This window comes from Daucus carota, chromosome 1 (genome assembly GCF_001625215.2).
Source record: "Daucus carota subsp. sativus chromosome 1, DH1 v3.0, whole genome shotgun sequence".
Taxonomy (NCBI): domain Eukaryota; kingdom Viridiplantae; phylum Streptophyta; class Magnoliopsida; order Apiales; family Apiaceae; genus Daucus; species Daucus carota.
Genome location: NC_030381.2, coordinates 30,654,615 through 30,674,750, shown reverse-complemented (window position 1 = coordinate 30,674,750; position 20,136 = coordinate 30,654,615). Strand labels below are relative to the sequence as shown.

General features: G+C 33.0%; 2 protein-coding genes across 5 annotated transcripts; one reads left to right on the top strand and one right to left on the bottom strand.

Moving 5' to 3' along the window:
• The first annotated feature begins 410 nt into the window (after positions 1-410).
• On the top strand, positions 411-9,234 carry LOC108227096 (protein DETOXIFICATION 42). Of its 4 annotated transcripts, XM_017402093.2 has the most exons (15): positions 411-500; positions 887-1,013; positions 2,336-2,486; positions 3,102-3,223; positions 3,971-4,180; positions 4,285-4,475; positions 4,585-4,720; positions 5,017-5,113; positions 5,260-5,360; positions 5,939-6,102; positions 7,279-7,350; positions 7,438-7,554; positions 7,656-7,751; positions 8,578-8,699; positions 8,931-9,234. In XM_017402093.2, exons 3-15 carry the CDS (start codon positions 2,410-2,412, stop codon positions 8,971-8,973), a joined length of 1,548 nt encoding a protein of 515 aa, XP_017257582.1. In that variant the 5' UTR covers positions 411-500; positions 887-1,013; positions 2,336-2,409; the 3' UTR covers positions 8,974-9,234. The 4 variants fall into 4 exon arrangements, with proteins under 4 accessions (XP_017257582.1, XP_063935615.1, XP_017257589.1 ...); XM_064079545.1 differs by lacking the exon at positions 411-500 and having other exon boundaries at positions 561-1,013; XM_017402100.2 differs by lacking the exons at positions 411-500; positions 887-1,013 and adding an exon at positions 1,475-2,185.
• A 1,035-nt stretch (positions 9,235-10,269) lies between these two features.
• LOC108227603 (transcription factor MYB46) lies at positions 10,270-12,929 on the bottom strand. Its single transcript, XM_017402849.2, has 2 exons — positions 12,508-12,929; positions 10,270-11,201 (listed from the first exon to the last, which is right to left on the bottom strand). The coding sequence occupies exons 1-2, from the start codon at positions 12,792-12,794 to the stop codon at positions 10,613-10,615; spliced, it is 876 nt and encodes a 291-aa protein (XP_017258338.1). The 5' UTR covers positions 12,795-12,929; the 3' UTR covers positions 10,270-10,612.
• Positions 12,930-20,136: the final 7,207 nt, after the last annotated feature.

Below are 20,136 nucleotides of genomic sequence, written 5' to 3'. Positions count from 1 at the left end.
GATATTAAAAATATTGTTGGAGTTTACACTCTTAAATTTGTACTAGATTGCTAAGAACCGCATTATTTATATTATTATATTTAGGAGCCAGCTAAGATACTGTGGGTGTTTGTTTGCAACTTAAAAGCCCGACTTCTGAGTTTATAAGTTAGAAGCACTAATTCGTACCGTTTGTGTAAATAGTCAAGAAGCACTTATAAAAAGCTAGAAATGCTGGCTTTTGTTTCAGGACTTTCACTTTTTTCCCAAACACTTTAATCACTTATAAGTCTTCATTAGTTTACAATTTCTACTCCACTTTTTTATTTTAAACAATAAACACTTATTTTAAGCTCCAAAACGATCCCACTATGCTCTGAGATAAATAAATAGTGTATCCCAAGCCAACCTTTAGAGTGACCCCATCAAATCTAACAATAAATGTAAAAGCCTAATTAATATGACTACCATTTTTGCCTGATTAATCGTGGCACGGACAAGGTCGGTAAGAAAAAAAGAAGGTAAGTCTAGTTTTTACACCCAATTTTCCTTTCCTCGTTAAAATATCACATTCACATGTCACCGATTTTAATGGAGCTCGCCGGAAAAACAGTTTCATTTCCGTCCAAACAGACACATACACATAAACATACATCTAATCGAGAACTAAAGAACCGAACAATAATCAAATGGTTCTGCACTAAAAAGACGTGCAGAACCATTTGATTCTCGTGATCCTCACGATGATTATGTGGATTCTCCACTGAATCTTACTCGTGAGAATCACGTCACCAGAACCAAATGGTTCGCGAACCATTTGGTTTGGTTTGTTTCTCGTCATCATCACTCAATCTTACTCTGTATATGAAAGTTGTTTCTTACTTATATTCACGTTGGTTTTCCCCAGCTATCAATCTTCTCCTTGGATTCCAGCATAAATATTCCGCTTATTCTGCCGGAATTTAAGGAACATCTCCGGCGGCTGCTCCGGAGATCCTCCAAATTTTCCGACAGTTTTTTTAACTGTATTACTGGTACGTCTTATGTTTTTTTATTGGCCTCATAGTATATTACTATTTCATACAGGTGGTATGGTTTCAACAACTTGAGGCTTCTTTTAAATGTTTATAGTTTTAATAGTACAAGTTCATTTAAACCAAATGATCAGACTACTTCTTCATGAACTTACTAGTCTTGAAATTGGATCTTTTAATTCGTAAATTTTACCAATTTTGCATACAAGTTGTAGTGATTGGGTTTCGGATAGTATACGCTAGATGAATCCGGAATAGATGGGTATAGGATTAGTACCTGTACTGTTCTAAGAAGTTTTAAGTGGCGTTTGAGTGACATTGAGCTTGATTTCTTTAAGTGGATGCTCGAAGCTTTCCTTGAAGAAACGACTGAATATAAAACTCAGAATGGTAAGAAACCTTCTATTGCTTAAGGAATGAATCAAATATTGAATACCATTTATTATACACTGTTACTGGGATTGAAAATGAGTAAATTGAATAAGATGTACTGCCAAATTTTTAATTAGGCAGGACTAATGTCCACATTTAACTAAAATGTATTTTACGTGGTAGCTATTCCCCTATGCATATGTCAATGTCCATGTGAAGATTCTAAGCAATAGTTTACGAAAAGTAAGCATTTCCTTATTGTGATGGGAGACTTGTAATAAAAGGTGAATTTGAAAGAAAATGATCAACTAAGCATAAAGTTTAGGTTATAATAGCCACTAGTAGTCTACACAACTTTTTTATTCTAACCTTGAATGTTTGATATAAAAGTAAAAGAGTAACCTGTTAGTCCTGTTTCATATTCCTTCATGATCCTGATTTTAGATATGCACCATTAATGTGTTTGTGAGAGCATATTCTTTTACTTTTCAAAAGAGGAAAAAGATGAAATAGAGAGAAAAGATGATCTAACAATCCTGGATGTCTGTTGAGATAAGTTTACTTGTGTCATTCTTGTGTTTTGTAGTGTCAACAGTAAGCTAAAATTAGTGGACAGTTGGAAGCCACTCATGCAAATAACTTTAAGTTGTTTTAATGCATGTAGAACCCTTATACGATTTCTTCTCAGGCACGTGTAAGTCTTGGTCCTGGAAGTTTCTCTTATGTGGGTTTTCAATATATATTACTTCACAACCTACTAGTGTCCGATTTGTGTATCTTCTTCACTGGGAAACTTACAGGTCTCAACGAAATGAATGGCACCATTCTTTCTGGTGTCTTAAACTATCCTGTTTCGCTTTAACTTTGTTGGCGTTTACCATCCCTTTCTTCTTGCTTTATCTTTAGAACCTTAAGCAATTTTTCGGTTGTTTATGTGATGGAATTTGCAGGTGGACTTTGAATAAATATACCGCAAATTTACTCTTTTCCTGAAAGGTATAAAGGCAAGAAAGCCTTTTTATTCATGGCTGAGAAAGTCGAAACATACCCATGTCAGGAAAAGTGGAAAATTTTCTTCTGCCCATTTTTTAAGGATCTCAGGTACTGCCATCTTCTATTAAGAATGTTTCATAGTTAAATTGTTATATCAAACAACTAGACAAGTACAAACCACTACTTTCTTTCCTGTGATGTACACTAAAATTAACTGCAGTTTGTTCTCTCAATAATTCCTCATCTTAAAATATCTTATGTATCTTGGTATGTATGCTGGAAGGCAAAAGCTTTATCAGGCTGACTGCCCTTGACATTTATCATTTGATAATACTTTGGACATTTCAAACAGCTATCTCTTTTGAAATTTGTATTCATTCTCAAGTACAATGATTTTCTACATATGTTAAGTACTTCTTTTGTAAGTCTGTTGAGATGGATTATTTTTGTTTCTTAAGCCAAAGTAATATTTTGTGCAGTCGGTGAAATGTAAATAGCTGGTTAATGTAATTGGCTTTACCTATTTTGTAGATGTTGTTCCCAATTGTCATGGAATATTTTCGCTTGCAGCATCAAGTTTGGTTAAATATATATATTTAAGCCTAAGATATGGAGTGTACACACCCTTGTGGTGTCTACTGGAATTTCGCTTTTCTAAAGATTTTTCTTTTAACTCTTGCCGCTCAAATATGTGCATCTTCATTGTTCGCCATTTTTCATCAGATCAGTATTCAAATTGGACGAGCTTGGTCTGGAAATAGCTAAAATTGCGTTCCCGGCAGCAATGGCTTTGACAGCTGATCCTATTGCATCTCTTATCGATACAGCATTCATTGGCCAGATAGGTATATACTCTTTTACAATTTTACTTATCTAATACAAAACTTTTACTTGGGAAGAGTTTACCCTGTTAAAATGAAGAATACCCTTCTTAGTTGTTAGAGACATTAGGAATTTTGAAATTACCAACATCCAACATTTTAAATTAGTGGTCTGTGAATGTTTACTGTTACTGACTGCACATGCCACATAGCTGTTATGGTATTCCATAGTGTTGTGTGCTTTGAACTATATAGGGGCATCTTTAACTTGCAAGTTTGGCGCTTTGGTATTCACTGCTGTCGATCAATGCAGCGTGTAACAAACAATTGCCACTACTTGTTGTTAGGGAATGGCACAATTTAAGACTTCTCAAAAATAAAATATGGACCTCACCTCAAATTTGATCAAGTTATACTTATACACGTCTCTACTTTTTAAAATGCTCATACTGTCCTACGGAAAGATTTATAATATTGGAAAGATAAGCTATTAACTGCTAATATAGTATCCCAGAAATTGGTGTTAGATTATTACCATTTACAGATTGAACCACAATTAACTAAACAGATACTTACAATTGGCTTCTTCTATTGATGGATAGAAGTATGATTTATGAATCTAGCAAGCCTTTTTGTTCTACTATTTTGCAAATTAGTTTTCTGTTTGGTTCCTGAACAACTATGTTTCCTCATATATACTTGTGTAATTTCTACTGTCATCTCCAATATTATCTATCTAAATACGTTATTAATCTCCACCAATTGTAACAGGTGCCGTGGAACTTGCTGCTGTAGGCATATCTATTGCATTATTCAATCAAGTATCTAGAATTGCAATATTCCCCCTTGTCAGTGTCACGACCTCCTTTGTTGCAGAGGAAGACACCCTGACCCAGATGAGTCAAGAAGCAGAAAAGAGTGAGACCTTGCAAATGGGTACTCTTGTAAGTACTGAAGGTGATAAGTTAATCCCAACTGAAGGTATGTTTGATTTTTAATAGTTGTTAGTTAATGATAACATGTATCTAAAAACTTTTTTCTAAAACATCCTAAAATTAACTAGTCATATCTTTTGTTTGTATCAGAGTCTCATGACTGTACCGATATGTTAGAGTCACAATCGAATTGCTGTAATATAGTAAAGACTGAGTCTGAAAAACGGAGCATCCCATCAGCCTCATCAGCTCTTATAATTGGTGGCATTCTTGGCATCATCCAAGCTGTTTTACTCATATCTTTAGCTGAACCTGCCTTGAATATTATGGGGGTCAAATCAGTAAGGAACTTTTGTAACAATGAAATTCTTGGTTTTATATCATAATTCATACGTTTCTCAAAAAAAGTACATTTTGTGATCGCTGAAAGTACTCTTTTTTATTTGGTAGGATTCACCAATGCTAAGACCTGCACAACAGTACTTAAAATTGAGGTCTCTAGGTGCTCCAGCTGTTCTACTCTCACTGGCTATGCAAGGTGTATTTCGTGGATTTAAGGACACGCAGACCCCTCTTTATGCCACTTGTGAGTTCAATATGAAATTATGATGGATACTAATGCCTAAAAAAATCTCACCTTAAGAAGATGTGCAAAACGGGGGAACTTACCGGAAATTTTTTGTGCATAAAAAAATTATGAGAGTTACAGAAGGAAAAGGGATAATTATGCATTATATTTCTTAATGGCCTTGGCTGATCTTTTAGTATCTAGTCAAGAAGGTTTGGTGCTAAGTGCAAATTAGCTTACTCGCTGCTAGCTAACTTTTGAAACATAGTCAATATCCAGTTCGATCTGACTCGCATTTCTTTGATATGATACAGTGGCAGGTGACATAACAAATATTGTTTTGGACCCAATATTTATCTTCATCTTCCGGCTTGGTGTCAGTGGTGCAGCCATTGCTCATATTTTATCTCAGTGAGTTACATCATACTTCTTTCAAGTATTGTTTTTATGCTTGTGTTACGCTTTTGAATCTCTGCGCATCACGTTTTTTATAAGACTTTACTTCTTAGGCTCATAATGCCTTATTATCCTTGTTATTTCTCTTGTTGGTATTCTAGGTATCTAATTTCAGTTATACTCTTCTGGAGATTACTGCAACAAGTGGTATTGATACCCCCTAGTCGCAAACATCTGCAGATTGCTCGATTTCTTAAAAATGGTGAGGACTTCATACTCCTTTAGTAATTTTTGTCCTAGTGTCTTAACACTTGTAGAGTTGAACTTGTGTTTGAAATGATCCTTTAAATTCTGTAAATATGAATAACTCAATTCTTTAAATGATGTTTAATCAGCAAAGGGGTAATCAAGTAGTAGAGCATTATGGCAATTCAAATTCAGTTGCATTCACCTGTTTCTTGAAGGCATTAGAATCCTTTCTTTTTCTTTTATTATGCATTCTTCTTCCTGATGAAGATATAGATATTATAAACGTTGTTGGCAGTATATATGAGCTTTAAATCATTGCTTTTAACAAGTCCATTTCAGTGAGTTGCTTAAGTTATGTACCATGCTTGTAAATACTAAAATGCATGTTCTTTGGTTGAAGTCTGCAATAGTAAAAAATTCTTTTTAGATAAGGTTAGGGTCTATCATACCATAGGTGGCAAATATTCAATTCATTATTTTTTATCAAGTTACATCTTGTTTTATCCCTCTTAGGTGTTAAGAAAGCGTCACATCAGATCAATCAACTTTTTAGGTTACTCTATTCATCAGTCCTCTGTTTTTGTTCAACAGGTTTTCTGCTTTTGACGAGAGTCATTGCTGTAACATTCTGTGTGACGCTGGCTGCATCTTTGGCTGCACATCAGGGGCCAATACCAATGGCTGCATTTCAGGTTTGCTTGCAGGTCTGGTTGGCAACATCTCTTCTGGCTGATGGCTTAGCTGTTGCTGGGCAGGTAACGAACTTGGGATTGTTTATGTTTCGAGTCAGAGTACTAACATAGTGGCTACTAGAAATGCATAGCTCTGACAAGGGCTGCATGATCTAGTATGTTATCAAGAAGTAGTTTTAAAGCATACATGTAATGGAGAATACATTCAGTTATTAAGATAATGGAAAAAAATTACAGCACAGATGTTAATGGCTGACAATAGATTGGAGATACGTGGTTCTTATTTCTTCGAGCGTTCAAGTCTTAATTCAATATTCATGTTTATAGGGAACACATTATGAGAATGATTTTAGTCATTAAGAATTTCATGTAAAGGTTCATTGACCTTCTCCTTTGTTTTTAATTAATACAAGGAATTGATTAATATGATATGCAGATATGGTGGTGGACACTGTTTCCCACTTACCTGAAACTTTATGATACAACAGTCTTTAGTATAAGACCTATTTCAGGATTTGTAACATCAGCTTACCGAGAATATAGAAATACACCTTTAACTTAAATGTTTCATTGCATATACAAGCCCAAAGGAATTCTTCTCCACTAACCATAATGCATACTTAAAGGTATGCAGAATATCGAATGCAAGCGAATGACACTAGAGAATGAAAAAGTAGAGAAAATTCTTAAGCAAATGGAATGACCCTTTAATGTGACACGTAAATATGTCACTGATTATTATACTATTTTCCTTTGCGCTCTGGACAACATTCATTCTCATGTTCACTAGCTGCTACGTTGAAATTGATATAAAAAGATTAAAATGCTTTAGAGATAGAACAGTAGTTTAAGTTTCTTTGGATCAAACATTGTCACTTCTCCAAGCAAGTTATATTTTGTTGCTAAATTCTATTTGCAGATATAGAGATTGCAAATAAGATCATATAGGAACTCCTAACATTTAGGTGATGGAGACTCAGAGTCTTTCATTAATCATATGTCCAGAGTCCAGACCACTGCACTGGGTTTAATTGTTATTTATTCTTCATTTAGTAGAGAGTTGCATTATCGTGATGCTGGCCTTATAATTGCTTGGTCTGCATATGTAATTCGATAATAGATTTGGCATGTCAAAGCAAATTGAACTTTGAATTTTTTTTATCTATGAAAATGTACATGTTACATTATCAAGTGGAAATGGTTACAATTTCAAGCTCAACTAAAGGTTTACTCTTTTAGGCGATTCTTGCAAGTGCCTTTGCTAGAAAGGACTTTGACAGAACCACTGCTACAGCATCCAGAGTTTTGCAGGTATCTTAATTTTATAGTATGAAAGAAACAATTTTCTTAACAGAGTTCATGAACTAATCTAGTGTGTTATATGAACTACTGTTGCAGTTGGGACTGGTCCTCGGGATGGTTCTAGCCATCATCCTTGGAGTTGGACTACCATTCGCTGGAAGAATTTTCACAAAAGATGATGACGTCCTCCACCTCATTACTGTTGCTACTCCGGTACCTATTTCCTGAGTTTAGAATGGATGCCTCTTTTTGTCTGAGTTTTTTTTTTTCAATCAGGAACTTGGGCATGAGATTTTTGTTCTTCTTCTGTTCAGTTTGTTGCAGCTACTCAACCAATCAATGCGCTGGCCTTTGTTTTTGATGGAGTCAATTTTGGAGCTTCTGATTTTTCATATGCAGCTCATTCTTTGGTAACTCTGAGTCTCTGAAGTCTCTAATGCATGTCTGAATAAACAAAAATGCTTGTAAATTGTTGATTGCTGCAAATTTTAGTCCAAAGTAAATATTACAAGTCTTTATATATAGGGTTTTGGTCCCGGACAACCATTTGTTAGGGAAGCTTTATCTAACATACAGCTCCATTACCATCAGATCTGTATTTCAAGGGTCTGGATTAAATAACTTTTTTTTTACCGATCCGCTATAATTTTCCGCGGGTCGGAACTTTTCCTTTCCGCGGAAAGGAAAAGTCCCGATCCGTGGAAAATTATAGCGGATCGTTAAAAAAAAAGTTTCAATCTGGACCCTTGAAATATAGATCCGACGTAGTTTATGTTAGATAAACTGTCCCTGACAAATGGTGTTCAGGGACCAGGACCCTTATATATATGTAAAACTGTCATTTTTGATGTGTTAGATATTGAGCTAGATAAGTCATATAATACTTGAAGTGAACTTCCCCATTTTACTGCCTTTAAAAGCAATTTTCTACTTACATTTTGTTATCCTAGAACAGCCATGAAAACCTGTAACCAATATGCCTTAATAGTAAAAACATAATTAGCCAAGGCTTAAATCTGCGATATAGTTTATACCCCTTGGTAACATCGTGTTAAATCTGCATTTCATTTCTTTATATTTCTTTTATATAAAAGCATAATCTCCCTCTGTGTCCAGTCATATGACCCATGTCTTTCTATATCACAAAGGCAAAGAGTCATTTACTTTTGCATGAAGCACGTATTGTCATTCACAGAAATCTGGGTATAGATTGTGTAACATGTCAATGTTGTGCAGGTCCTGGTGGCTATATTGAGCATCATATCACTGTTTATTCTGTCTTCAAGCTTTGGCTATGTTGGACTATGGATAGCTCTAACCATTTATATGAGCCTGAGAGCATTTGTCGGTTTTTGGAGGTCAGTTTTTTTTTAATCTCAATATTCATAAAAATGTGCATGACAGTCGAAGTCGAAGATGCCTAGCACCAAATCAAGTACTCTATATATATCATATGGTTCTGATAATTTTTACTGAAATAGTCTCCTTATTAATACCCAACCATGACCGACGTAGTTACATTGGCTTAAAATTGTTAAAAGTAGATAACGTAAAGTAACCCTTCATTAAGTTTTGGTCACTATTTGCAGAATTGGAACCGGAACAGGGCCTTGGAGCTATCTTAGAAGCTAAATGCATTGTCATTGCTGCAGTTCTGCTTCATAGACTTAATCGAGAAGTGCAGTCTTTGCGGTCTTTACTTATGGTCTACCTGTACAGCTTAGGTAACTCTAAAAGAAAGAAAATACATACTGGGGCTTCAAATCCCAACTTATCTCTGTTGTAGTTCTTTTTTAGACAAGTTACAAGTATATAGGGGATGTTCTTTGCCTGGCAATGTATGGAGAAGTATTCAGAGGTTTCTTTTTCTGTAATCCATTGGGTTGTTCCTCATTTTGCCGTTTCTTAAGTAGTGTAACGAAAATTTACATTCAGTGAATTATTACTTTCACTTTTGGAAAAAGACTATGAAAATGTAATGTGAAACTTAGGCATACTCCCAAGTTTTTATTAAACAGTAAAGTAAACGAAAAGAAAAGTAAATAGCAAAATTTACAAAATGCTTATAGGAACGAAAACAAGTGAAGATAGAAATAATTTATTAAAATCTCATTCCAAAAGTGAGATGAAGAGAAAAGTAAGTCGAGAGAATAATTAAAAAGTAATTGATACTACAAATAGTTCTTTAATTTATTTTTTTTTGAGAAAAAATAGTTCTTTAATTTTTAAAACAAAACTGTAATTTACTCTATACGGTTTTTCAACTGGGGAGAACATAAATGAAACTAGTTTTCCTCTATGATTTTTTAAACTTGTTTTAAAGCATATAATTTATTAGAAAGAGCAGGACCACAAGGTGGTGCCAAAAAGATTAAATTGGATACAAGGGGATCTGATTTGAAACCAACAGCATCAGCCAAAAGAACACATCAACAAAAGAAACTTGACAATGAGCGACAAAAAGAATCAAGTGCATTTTACTTGTGCAGTATTCTTTTCATCTCCATCTATATAGATCAGGAGCCGTGTTCCAAAATTCTCCGATTTATCAAAATTTTAAAAATTTAATTTATCAATTTATTGATGATTACATTCTGGATTCACGAAAAATTTCTAATTAATCAAAAAAAATTCAGATAAATTCTGAATCGGTAGGTCAACCGATTAATTCCGATTCTCCATTTTTACTGCCATAAACCATAACTTAATTGGAATTTCAGTATCTATGTCAAAGCCAAAATATCACTTCCCTCACAAAATAACCGAATACTAAAAGTTAACATGTCTCTGACTACAAGAATGAGAAACCTTGACATGATCAAAACTACACCTTTTTTTTTTAATTCAAATAAAAAATACACTTAAAATCAGTAAATTTTTAACTTCACTTGGCAATTATAAATTAGAGAATACAAGTATCGGATACAAATTTAACTTGTAAAAGATGTAAAAGTGTCTGATACAATTAACAAACATGGCCCAAGATATTTATACATGGAATTCAACCAGCAACTCATCTATACAAGATTTACATCACAATGTATATGATCAATACATGTATACGCAAGCTCACTCACTACCCTAGTCATAAAAAATGGTTCTCACTGCAATACATTCTTTACAAACTACAATCTTATACAACACTTCAATTTCCACTAATTTATTGATACAATTTCAGAGTTTTGTCCAATTTGGAAGATAATTTGGGGATTATTGAAGAGGGGTGGGAAACAAATCAAACAAGAATAGAAGTAAAAAAAATCTTGTGAATTTAAGGAAGGAAAGAAACGTCTCTCATTAATTCTTCAACCCATTCCTCTAATCTTACCTCATCTCCTCCTTCACAATTCCCACAAGTTTGCATATCTGCATTGTTGTTCCAGTTATTCAAGTCGCTTTCGATTTTAATATCTGATTTCATGTTCATGTTTTCCATATGCAGAACGAACTGCTCTTCTTCAATCTCTAAATCATTCTCAAAAACCTCATCATCAGCTTGCACTTCATTAGCTGTCAAGCTATTCGAGACACCTTGAAAACATGGTCTACGACGATGTTCAGCATGGATGTTTATGTGATTATTGTCGTCGATAGGCAAGCCAGAGAGATTTGTAGCCATTGGTTGCAGAAATGATGATGGTTCTAAGTACATTGACACAATATTGTTACTGTGAGCCTGCATGGGAAAGATTCCTGCTAGGACAGAATCTTTGTAAGGTTCTGAAGATGAATCACTTGTGTTTGGAGAAGCAATGGAGGTTGATGATGAGTTCTTGAGCCTCTTCTTTATTGTGGAATTCCAGAAATTTTTTATTTCATTGTCGGTTCTTCCAGGCAAGTGGGCTGCAATTTTGGACCACCTTTTAGAAGAAGAAACACGGTGAGAAATATGAAAATCATATAAAATGATCTACTTTTAGAATGTTAATAATCGTGATCCGTCAAAAAAATAACAATCGTGATCCTTAAAAAATACTAGACTTAAATTGGTGTTCAATTCGATTGAAGATCGAAAGGGATGGGAGCGTGGAATACAGAAAACAAGAAGAATTAAGTTACTTCCGTAAAAACAAAAAAGTTGGATTTTCCCTTCGTCAAAATACGAAAAACCCACCAAAAATAAGTAAACTGTTTTTTTCCAAATGCTAAATCGTATGTACGGGGCCAGTAATCTTTCAAACAAAGTGAGAGTTTGAGTGTATATACATGTGTGTCGAGTAATGTAATCTATGATGATTGTCATAATAGAAGATAGAGAAATAATTAGTGATACAGTCGTGATGGCTTGTAAACATACTTCGTCGTAAGGTAACGTTTATGATAAGTAAAATACTTTATACACAGATTTTACATAAAAAATTTCAAAAACTTATATATATTTATTATTGATTGCAATGAGATATCTGTATTCATATAAATAACTAAAAATATCATCTCAATTTTGTGCAAAATTTTATACAATTTTTAGTACAATATAAAATAATAATTAAAATCATGATGAACCAAACACTCACACAAACAAAAAATACACTGAATCCTTATTCGATCCGAAAGAATAAATTGATCAATCTATTGTTTTCATGTTAAAATTGACTCTTTTAACTTTCCAAAATTCCCTCCCTGGAAGCAAGGTTGTTAAAATCGGAAATCGGATCGACTCAGTTTTGTTCCGAAAAAATGAGTACTCGGATAGCTACTCGGATATTAATATTTTTTTCATTGACGTAAATTCTTTTTTTAATCAAACTTATATAAATTACAAGTGTTTTAACTTGAAACTTAAGTATAACAATTTCTTGTTATTAATAATAACATGTTATATATTAATAATAATAATCTAATATTATTGACAACACATTAATAATAATTGAGTTCATAGTTCATGTATATATTATCCTCTTGATACTATCTTACATTATAATAAAAACAAGTTTCACTAATTGCAACATCTATGTTTCTGATCATTGTCCAATATTCATGAAAAAAAATCAAAACCTAAATTTGACTTGAAATACTCGGAATCAAATAAAGTTTTGTCTTAAATCTTACGAAATCATTTTTGCATACGAGTATTCGGAACTAGTATGTTTTTGCATATACATAAATGCAGATGAATGCAGCATGCAGAGAAAGAGAGAGGGACATAAAGAGAGCGAGTACTCTTACTTGTTGCCAAGAACCGAATGGAGATAAACAATAAGATTCTGCTCAACGGGACAAAACGGACCCCGTTTCAGATCAGGCCTCAAGTAATTAATCCACCGCAGCCTACAGCTCTTCCCACACCTTTGCAACCCTGCATTCTTGGCCACATCACTCCAGCACCCCCCGTTTTCGCCATTGCCGAACATATACTCCTTGAGCTTCTCGTCCTCTTCGGGCGACCACAACCCCTTCTTCATCTTCTTGTTCTTCTTCTCGGGATCCTCAGATGCACCCTTTCTCATCATCATTATCAGTTTATCACGTATAATAATCTCTAGATATCTTGGTTTGTAATTCACAATCTTTGATCATGCGTTGGACGTTTTATAACAAGTGAAAAGGGAAGAAGAAATATATTTAATAATGACGTTGGGGTTTGCTTAGAAATATGGGGACGTTGGATTATTGTGAAAAAATTGGGAAATATATTGTACATTTGTATTTTGTGTACATGGTGTAGTACAAACTGTAGATGTATGGAGAACGGTTTGGAGAGAGAGAGGGGTGGGCTCGTCTTGTCTTTGACTCCATGCATGAGATCATGATCATCTCTTGTTTTCTCTTTATGTGCACATGTATTCTTCCCTCGCAAGGTAATCTTTCGGATTCATAAGTATATTGAAATTCCAAGAAGGGCTGGCTAAATATTTATTCCGTTAAAACATTTCCAAATACTGGTGTTTTAAAATGATAGAAACATTTCCAATTGGCGAGTTAAAATGACAGAAACTAATGATTACAAAATTTGCTGCAAATGCTTTATACTGTGACATACCCCTCCATCCATCTCATTTGTTTACACGGTTCGGCAATTTGTTTACACGGTTCGGCAGGTATGTTAAGACACTTATAAAACATAGTTATGTAATTTATTTTTTTAAATTTTCTTTCTGTGTATAAAAGTTCAAAAATCAAATTTGTATTCAAAAAATTAAAGTTAGAAAAATATTTTATGAAATTATAGTCTCTAGGAATGGTGTCAAACTCTCGTCCCAAAACGAAATAGATTTTGGATGATTATATTGCAGAGATTAATTTAAGAGGGGGTTCATACCTATTTATCAACTTAATAAGATATGTGAATTTTGAGAGAAAATTTTGAGATATCTAAACTTTTTCATGTTATTGTTCTTGTTATTATATACTCGGTCGTTATAAATATGATAAATCTTGCCAGTCTTCAAAAAATATAACCACCATGAGTACGGTTAATTGGCTAAATTATATACAGTATAGACTAATTGCCTTGGAGAATTTTTTGTACATGATCTTTCTATTTTTTATATAATATGTATAGATTATTTTCAACTAATAAATTCATAGGATTTGAGCTTTTAGTATACATCTCTAATAGAATTGACTAAAATGATAAAAACAAATTATTGATTGTGTAAAATTTGATGAGCCAATGTATTTCAATAATACTATTTATTAATTGAATATATTTTTAAAAAAATATGTTATTATTATTTTAAATTATTATAATAGAATATATCATCTCAATAATGATAAAAAAATGATGTGTAATCTTTTTATAGGTCTCACGTTCGATAAATATCATGAATATAAATAAATCAATATACTTATATAAAGGAGAAGCGAGGGGCGTGTAGGTGGCGCCTCTCACATCGTTCCGTTCTATTTTTCTAATTTTTTGGAATTTTTGAATGAAAAATATCAAAAATTAGAACTACCGTTTTTACTTTCCGATATATTAGAAGCAAGTTTCAGAATCTGATTTTGTTTCAGATTATTTATGGAACATAGCAGCTTGAAAGTTCTAATCTGATTTTGTTTCAGATTATTTAATTATGGGAAAAATTAACACACAAGTCTCTCTACACCTATAAATACCCTATAGGTTGTAGGGTTTAGGATCATCTAAATACAAACTCTCTCTCAATACCACAACCATACCTCTCTCAGTGATAGTTCTCTTGCTCGATTTCTAATTCGGTGGTGCCTTTCTTCTGCAACGATAAGTAAAGGCTATTTATACGGTATTAAAAAAAATAAAGGTTATTACAAGCAAAGGTAGTTACAGACCACTATGTGGGAGTCGACAAATCCAAACACGGGAGAAGAATATAGTCTTGACATTATATTGATGGATGATATCAATAAATTAACTATCAGTGATGTATGTTTGTTGGTTATTCTTTTATAATATTTGTTTTATTCATCAGACATGTTTATTGTTGTTAATTCTTATCTGATTTAGGAAAAAATTATTCATGTATTATCTGTTTGCTCCGTTTAAGCAACTTTTAAGTGAAGACTGTTCATACAGTATTAAAAAATAAAAGTTGTTACAAGCAAGGGTAATTATAGACCGCTAGCTCATGGATTTAAGTTACATGTTTTTGTGCACAATCAATCCAAAAAAATTGGAGGAAGGTAACAATGTATGAATATCATTACTTTTCAAAAAAAAAAAAAACACAAATAAATTTAATATTCGTCGTGCTTTAAATTGTTAATTACGTGTGGAAATTTATTTTCAACAACATGAATTATAGTCCAATTTTATAATTTTATATATTAGTATTGGTATTATATCATAATTTTTATAATATAAAATTTATTTCATCCTACAAATATTAATTTTTAAACATTAATATACTTTTTATAGATACCCACAAAATTATTGCATTCTACAAATATTAATATTGAATTATTAATATAATTTTTATAGGCCGCCGCAACGCGCGGATTCTTAACTAGTTTATAAATAAGAGGAAGGTCACAATGGAGTTGATTTTTTCTACAGAATTTTTATTTATAATATATATTGACTATTTTTAGCTAAGATATTTAGACCGATATTTTTTTCGCTGTTGATTTTTTATGGATATTGAAGTAAATAATAATAAACTCTACTTGCATTATCATATTTTTAGTTTCATTTATAAAAGGCAAGGATTGAAATTTTTATGTATAAAAGATTTCTTTATACAAAGCGCTTACACGTATTTTTCGAAAATCTTACTAAAATTTATATGATATAATCAGGGATGAGTTAACCCCTCACTTTAATTTTCCTTTTAGGAATAACTGTTATAATTTTCAATTGGAATCGATGGAACTACTAAATACAATACTAAAAAGATTTTCATACAAAGTTCTAATATTTAATTCATGTCGATAATATATAAAATTAATCCCTAGAATATTAATTTTAAGGATAAAAGATATGTAAAATGTCAAATTATCGTATTATATTTCATTTTTAAACTGTTGAAAAATTTATGGAAAAAACATGATAACTATAAATTATTATAAACTAGAATATTTAAGATAATCTACACAGATATAAGTCGATACATATAAACATTTAATAATATATATTACTCTGAAAATATATAAACATTTAATATTACTGTAAAATGAATATATTATTGTGAAAATATATATATTCAAATATATTTTTAATAATTTATAAGTCGAATTCACTTATCATTTGCAATCATCTTCTTTGCTTTAAACGATAAGTCATTAGCAATCCACGGTGTGTTTGGCTAGTAATATTAAGTGCTTCTTTCAGAATTTATGTTGTTTCTATTTTTTGAGCATTGTTTGGCAAAAGAAAAGTGCTTCTTTTTGTTAAGTCAAAGTTGGAAATTCTAGTTTTTTGGATGTTTTTAGTGATTTGTTTATTATTTTGAAATATTTTAATGTGTAATAAATTTTATTTATTAATAAAATTCTTGTTTTTTAATGATCTGATTTTTTATATATATATAAATTTAAAATACGAAACACTGAATTGACTTATAAGTATAATTTATCCAAATTTATTTAATAACTTATAGGTCAAATTCACTTATTACTTATAACTATGTTCTTTACTTTAAATAATAAATCACTTTTTTAAAGTCAAGAGACGGCCACAATTATCACACAAATGTCTTAAACTTAAGATGAACTCGTCCAAAATATTAATTAAATTAATCATAATATATACATTACTTAATTCTCTTGAAAGAAATAAATAATTATATGATAAATTGGAATACGTGCAAGAGATATATCGTAGATATTAAAGGTAAAATGTTCCTAAAATTAAAAAGATATCTTTGTCTAACTAAAATCATTTAGATTAAATCTGGATTGAATAAGATGTTTCAGTTTTTTTTTTTTTTTGAAAAGCATAAGATGTATCAGTTTAAATATATGTAACTAGGAAAAAATGTTTGTACACACACGTCAATACTATTTGAGCAAATGGTATATACTGATAAACGAGAATTATTATGATTTTGAAAACTAGCTAGGTATCATTAAACTATTAAATAAACCTAATTAGGCATGTGATGCAATCAAATCCATGGAAGTGAATCAAAAGGATGTATCACATTGCGGGTACATTGAACACAAAACTCAGACTTTGAAAATATATTATTTTTGTATTTTATGGTTGAATATTATTTATGGGTCTTTCTAATGTGTGCCCAAGGGCAAACAATAAACACTAAATTTGATGAGTTTGGTGGATTTTTATTGGTGGACTTGGTGTAAATGCAGGGGGCCATCCACATTCATGATTAGAGGACCAATAAAAATGCACCATACTCATGAAAGTTAGCGCTTAGTGTGTGCCCATGAGTACACCACAGAAAAACCGATTATTTATATTTATGAAAAACTTTATCAAAGACCAACTAAGCTTAGAGATTTGAAAGCGGAGAGATTATACTCCCTCTGTCCCATTTTAACTCCTTTTGACTTTTTACACGTATTTTAAGGTGTTAAAAAAATCACATCTAAATATAATTATTGTTTATAAAATTTATATCAAATAAAAGTTTAGAATCTAAACTTTTATTTGATATAAGAATTAAATCTTTTTATTGAGCGTAGATACTATTTTTTTACATCTCAATATACATGTCAAAAAGTCAAACATCAGTTAAAATGGGACAGAGGGAGTAACTTTTTTGAAAATTTAGCAAGTCCAATGTACAGTCTCGCGAAAGAAAAACATGGTGGAATTGAGATCAGATCTTGTAATAATTGCGCATGAATTATTTATTATTCCGTCTCAATGGATCCCACTTATAATTAACAGTACAGTACATGTTACTAATACGTTTGCTTGATTACCATTAAAATAATAATTACAGAAGCTAATGTACTATTTTAGCATCGTAAAGTGAATGATGGATCCATTGATTTGCACTTTAAGTAAAGCATTGATGCCACCTTCAGCGTTGTGTCACCGCTCTCCAAATTTTGGTTTCCAAATGTGTGTGTCAAGACTTTACGAGTTTGAAAACATTTAGAAAACGAGAAAGAAATGCTAATTATTCAACCCCGGCGGCCATTACTAGTAATCTCGAAATCTCTTGAATGATTTGATTACGATGTTTTAAGGAGAATTGAAAAATGTATAAATTTGCTTCCTTTCGAGGTGTTTGCATTGTTTGATATTGTGTTTTGAGTGTGTTGACGGAGGAATTTGATAATCAATAAAGAGAATCGTGATCAGAATCAAGATTTGTGATGACGGTGATTTTGTTGTCAGGTGTGGTGGCTGTGTATTTAAGAGTGGCTGAGATCAAAAGTATTATAGGTTACTTCTTAGCTCTCATCTCTTTAATGTGCCTACTTATCTTGTATTTAGAAATCAAGCCAGACGTAGTTTTAGGAGGTCAGATGCCTAATTTGATTAGAAGTAAGCCCCGCAGAGAAGTCTATAACCACGGTGGTGGCTTATCAACTACTCTTCAAGAGTCTTCCATCCAATATGCTCAGAAGGAGAGTCCAACTATGCCAAGGACTAGTCTTGAGGCGAACTATAAAACTGTTCCTAATCCAAGTACATCACGGATACGACATTATCTCTAACTGTAGGAGGTAACACCAACCGCTACTCTTCGTATCATGGAAGGAGTCATCCGGAGAGCCCTGACCATCCTTAAGGTGTAAGGACGTGTCCTCAACCCCCTGAGGGCAGGGCAAGGTCTCTCCCTAAGCAATCGGGACATTCGATCGTCTCGATACCCGATGAGGATAACTAATCAGTATACATGATCCAAACATTTGACCATTCTTCATATCACCCTGGAGAGCCTTTAGTAATAATCGTGATCACCTCAAGTCTCCGCACGAGTACAACCAGACAGAATACAAAATTGAGAATCGAAGATCACGTCAGATGGGTTTCGGGATATCTAAGTCTTCATATTCCCAGAGGAGCGATCTTTGTATCTCTCGAAGGGTTAAGTCTTTGTATCCCCTAAAAGAAGTTGTCTTCATGTTCCCTGGAGGCGTTGTCTTCGCGACATCACACTCTTCTTATAGGAAGAGCTAACATTACAACATACACCATTTTATACGATGCAGGCCCCTAAGAGCGCGCCCCATTTTCCAGACATGAAATTATTCAAACCAGGCCCCTAAGGACGCGCCCCATGTCTCAGACATGAAGTCATCTTCTTGTCTAACTATCTCATCCATCCAAGTAGTAATTACTTCTTTTAAGGGTCGCGCCCGTTCCTCATAATCGGATTCCATAGCAGTCACCTTCGGTTGGAATTGTCATAGAACAATACCTAGAATTTTCATGGTAATTTTTTTTTTGAGAAATTCTATTCCCAAGCAATTAATGTGGTGTTCGACTACTTTTATGAGGAATGCACGTCTTGGCCTTGACAAATAGTCGTGTCATGTACAAAATTTTATTTTATGTATTCTTATGTCTACCTAAACTTTTATAAGAAACGAACTATTGGGCAAGGTGTTAAATTTAAATAAGACGTGTCTATCTCTGATAGGACGCACTCTAAGGTAATGATAGATGCATTAATTAATTATTTAATATGAATTTATGTGAAGACAAACATATACAGGAATGAACTCAATAGTCTTGAGGAGGTCACATCCCTTCCGAGGGCGTGCCCCGAGTTCCAAAGTCATATTGCCATGATTGATTTTTCGGGTGCCTTCCTCTAACAGGGCGCGTCATGCGAGCAAGTGCAACATTCTAGAGATGTTGTATTTTGATTAGGGCACGCCCTCCGTTATTCAGGGATGCATCATGATACTTGCAAAGTCTTTGTTTATTCCTGATCATGGACTCATGCTATTCATATTGTTACGCTTAAGGTCTTTCAAAGTGTTATCTAATTATTCATGATCAGTTCTAAATGTTGTGATTCTAGCCATCTATGATCCGCTCTAGATGTCATCCACAATTTGCTCTGGATGTTATGATTATTTATATCTCCTTGACACGCCCTGCATATTAAATTTACATATTCATGATATGCTCTGGGTAGAACTTTACATTATCGGGTCACGAATTTCCTATTAAGTTATAAGTCTTGGGACCCGTGCAATGCACCAGAGCTCTATTTATATTAAATCACGATAAGATGCGTGATAACCATAATATCCCTTACGGGATGATGTATAGATTGAGGGGTATTCCTCTGTCAGGCTTTACTTACATCAGTACTTGGGAAGTAATATTACAAAAAGAAAAGTAAGGCTACGCCATTCCGTTGGCGAAAGATAGGTCGCGCCCCTTGCTTACACTGGTTTATGAAGTGATCAGAAGTTAGAAACCATTACAAAAAAAAAAGTAAG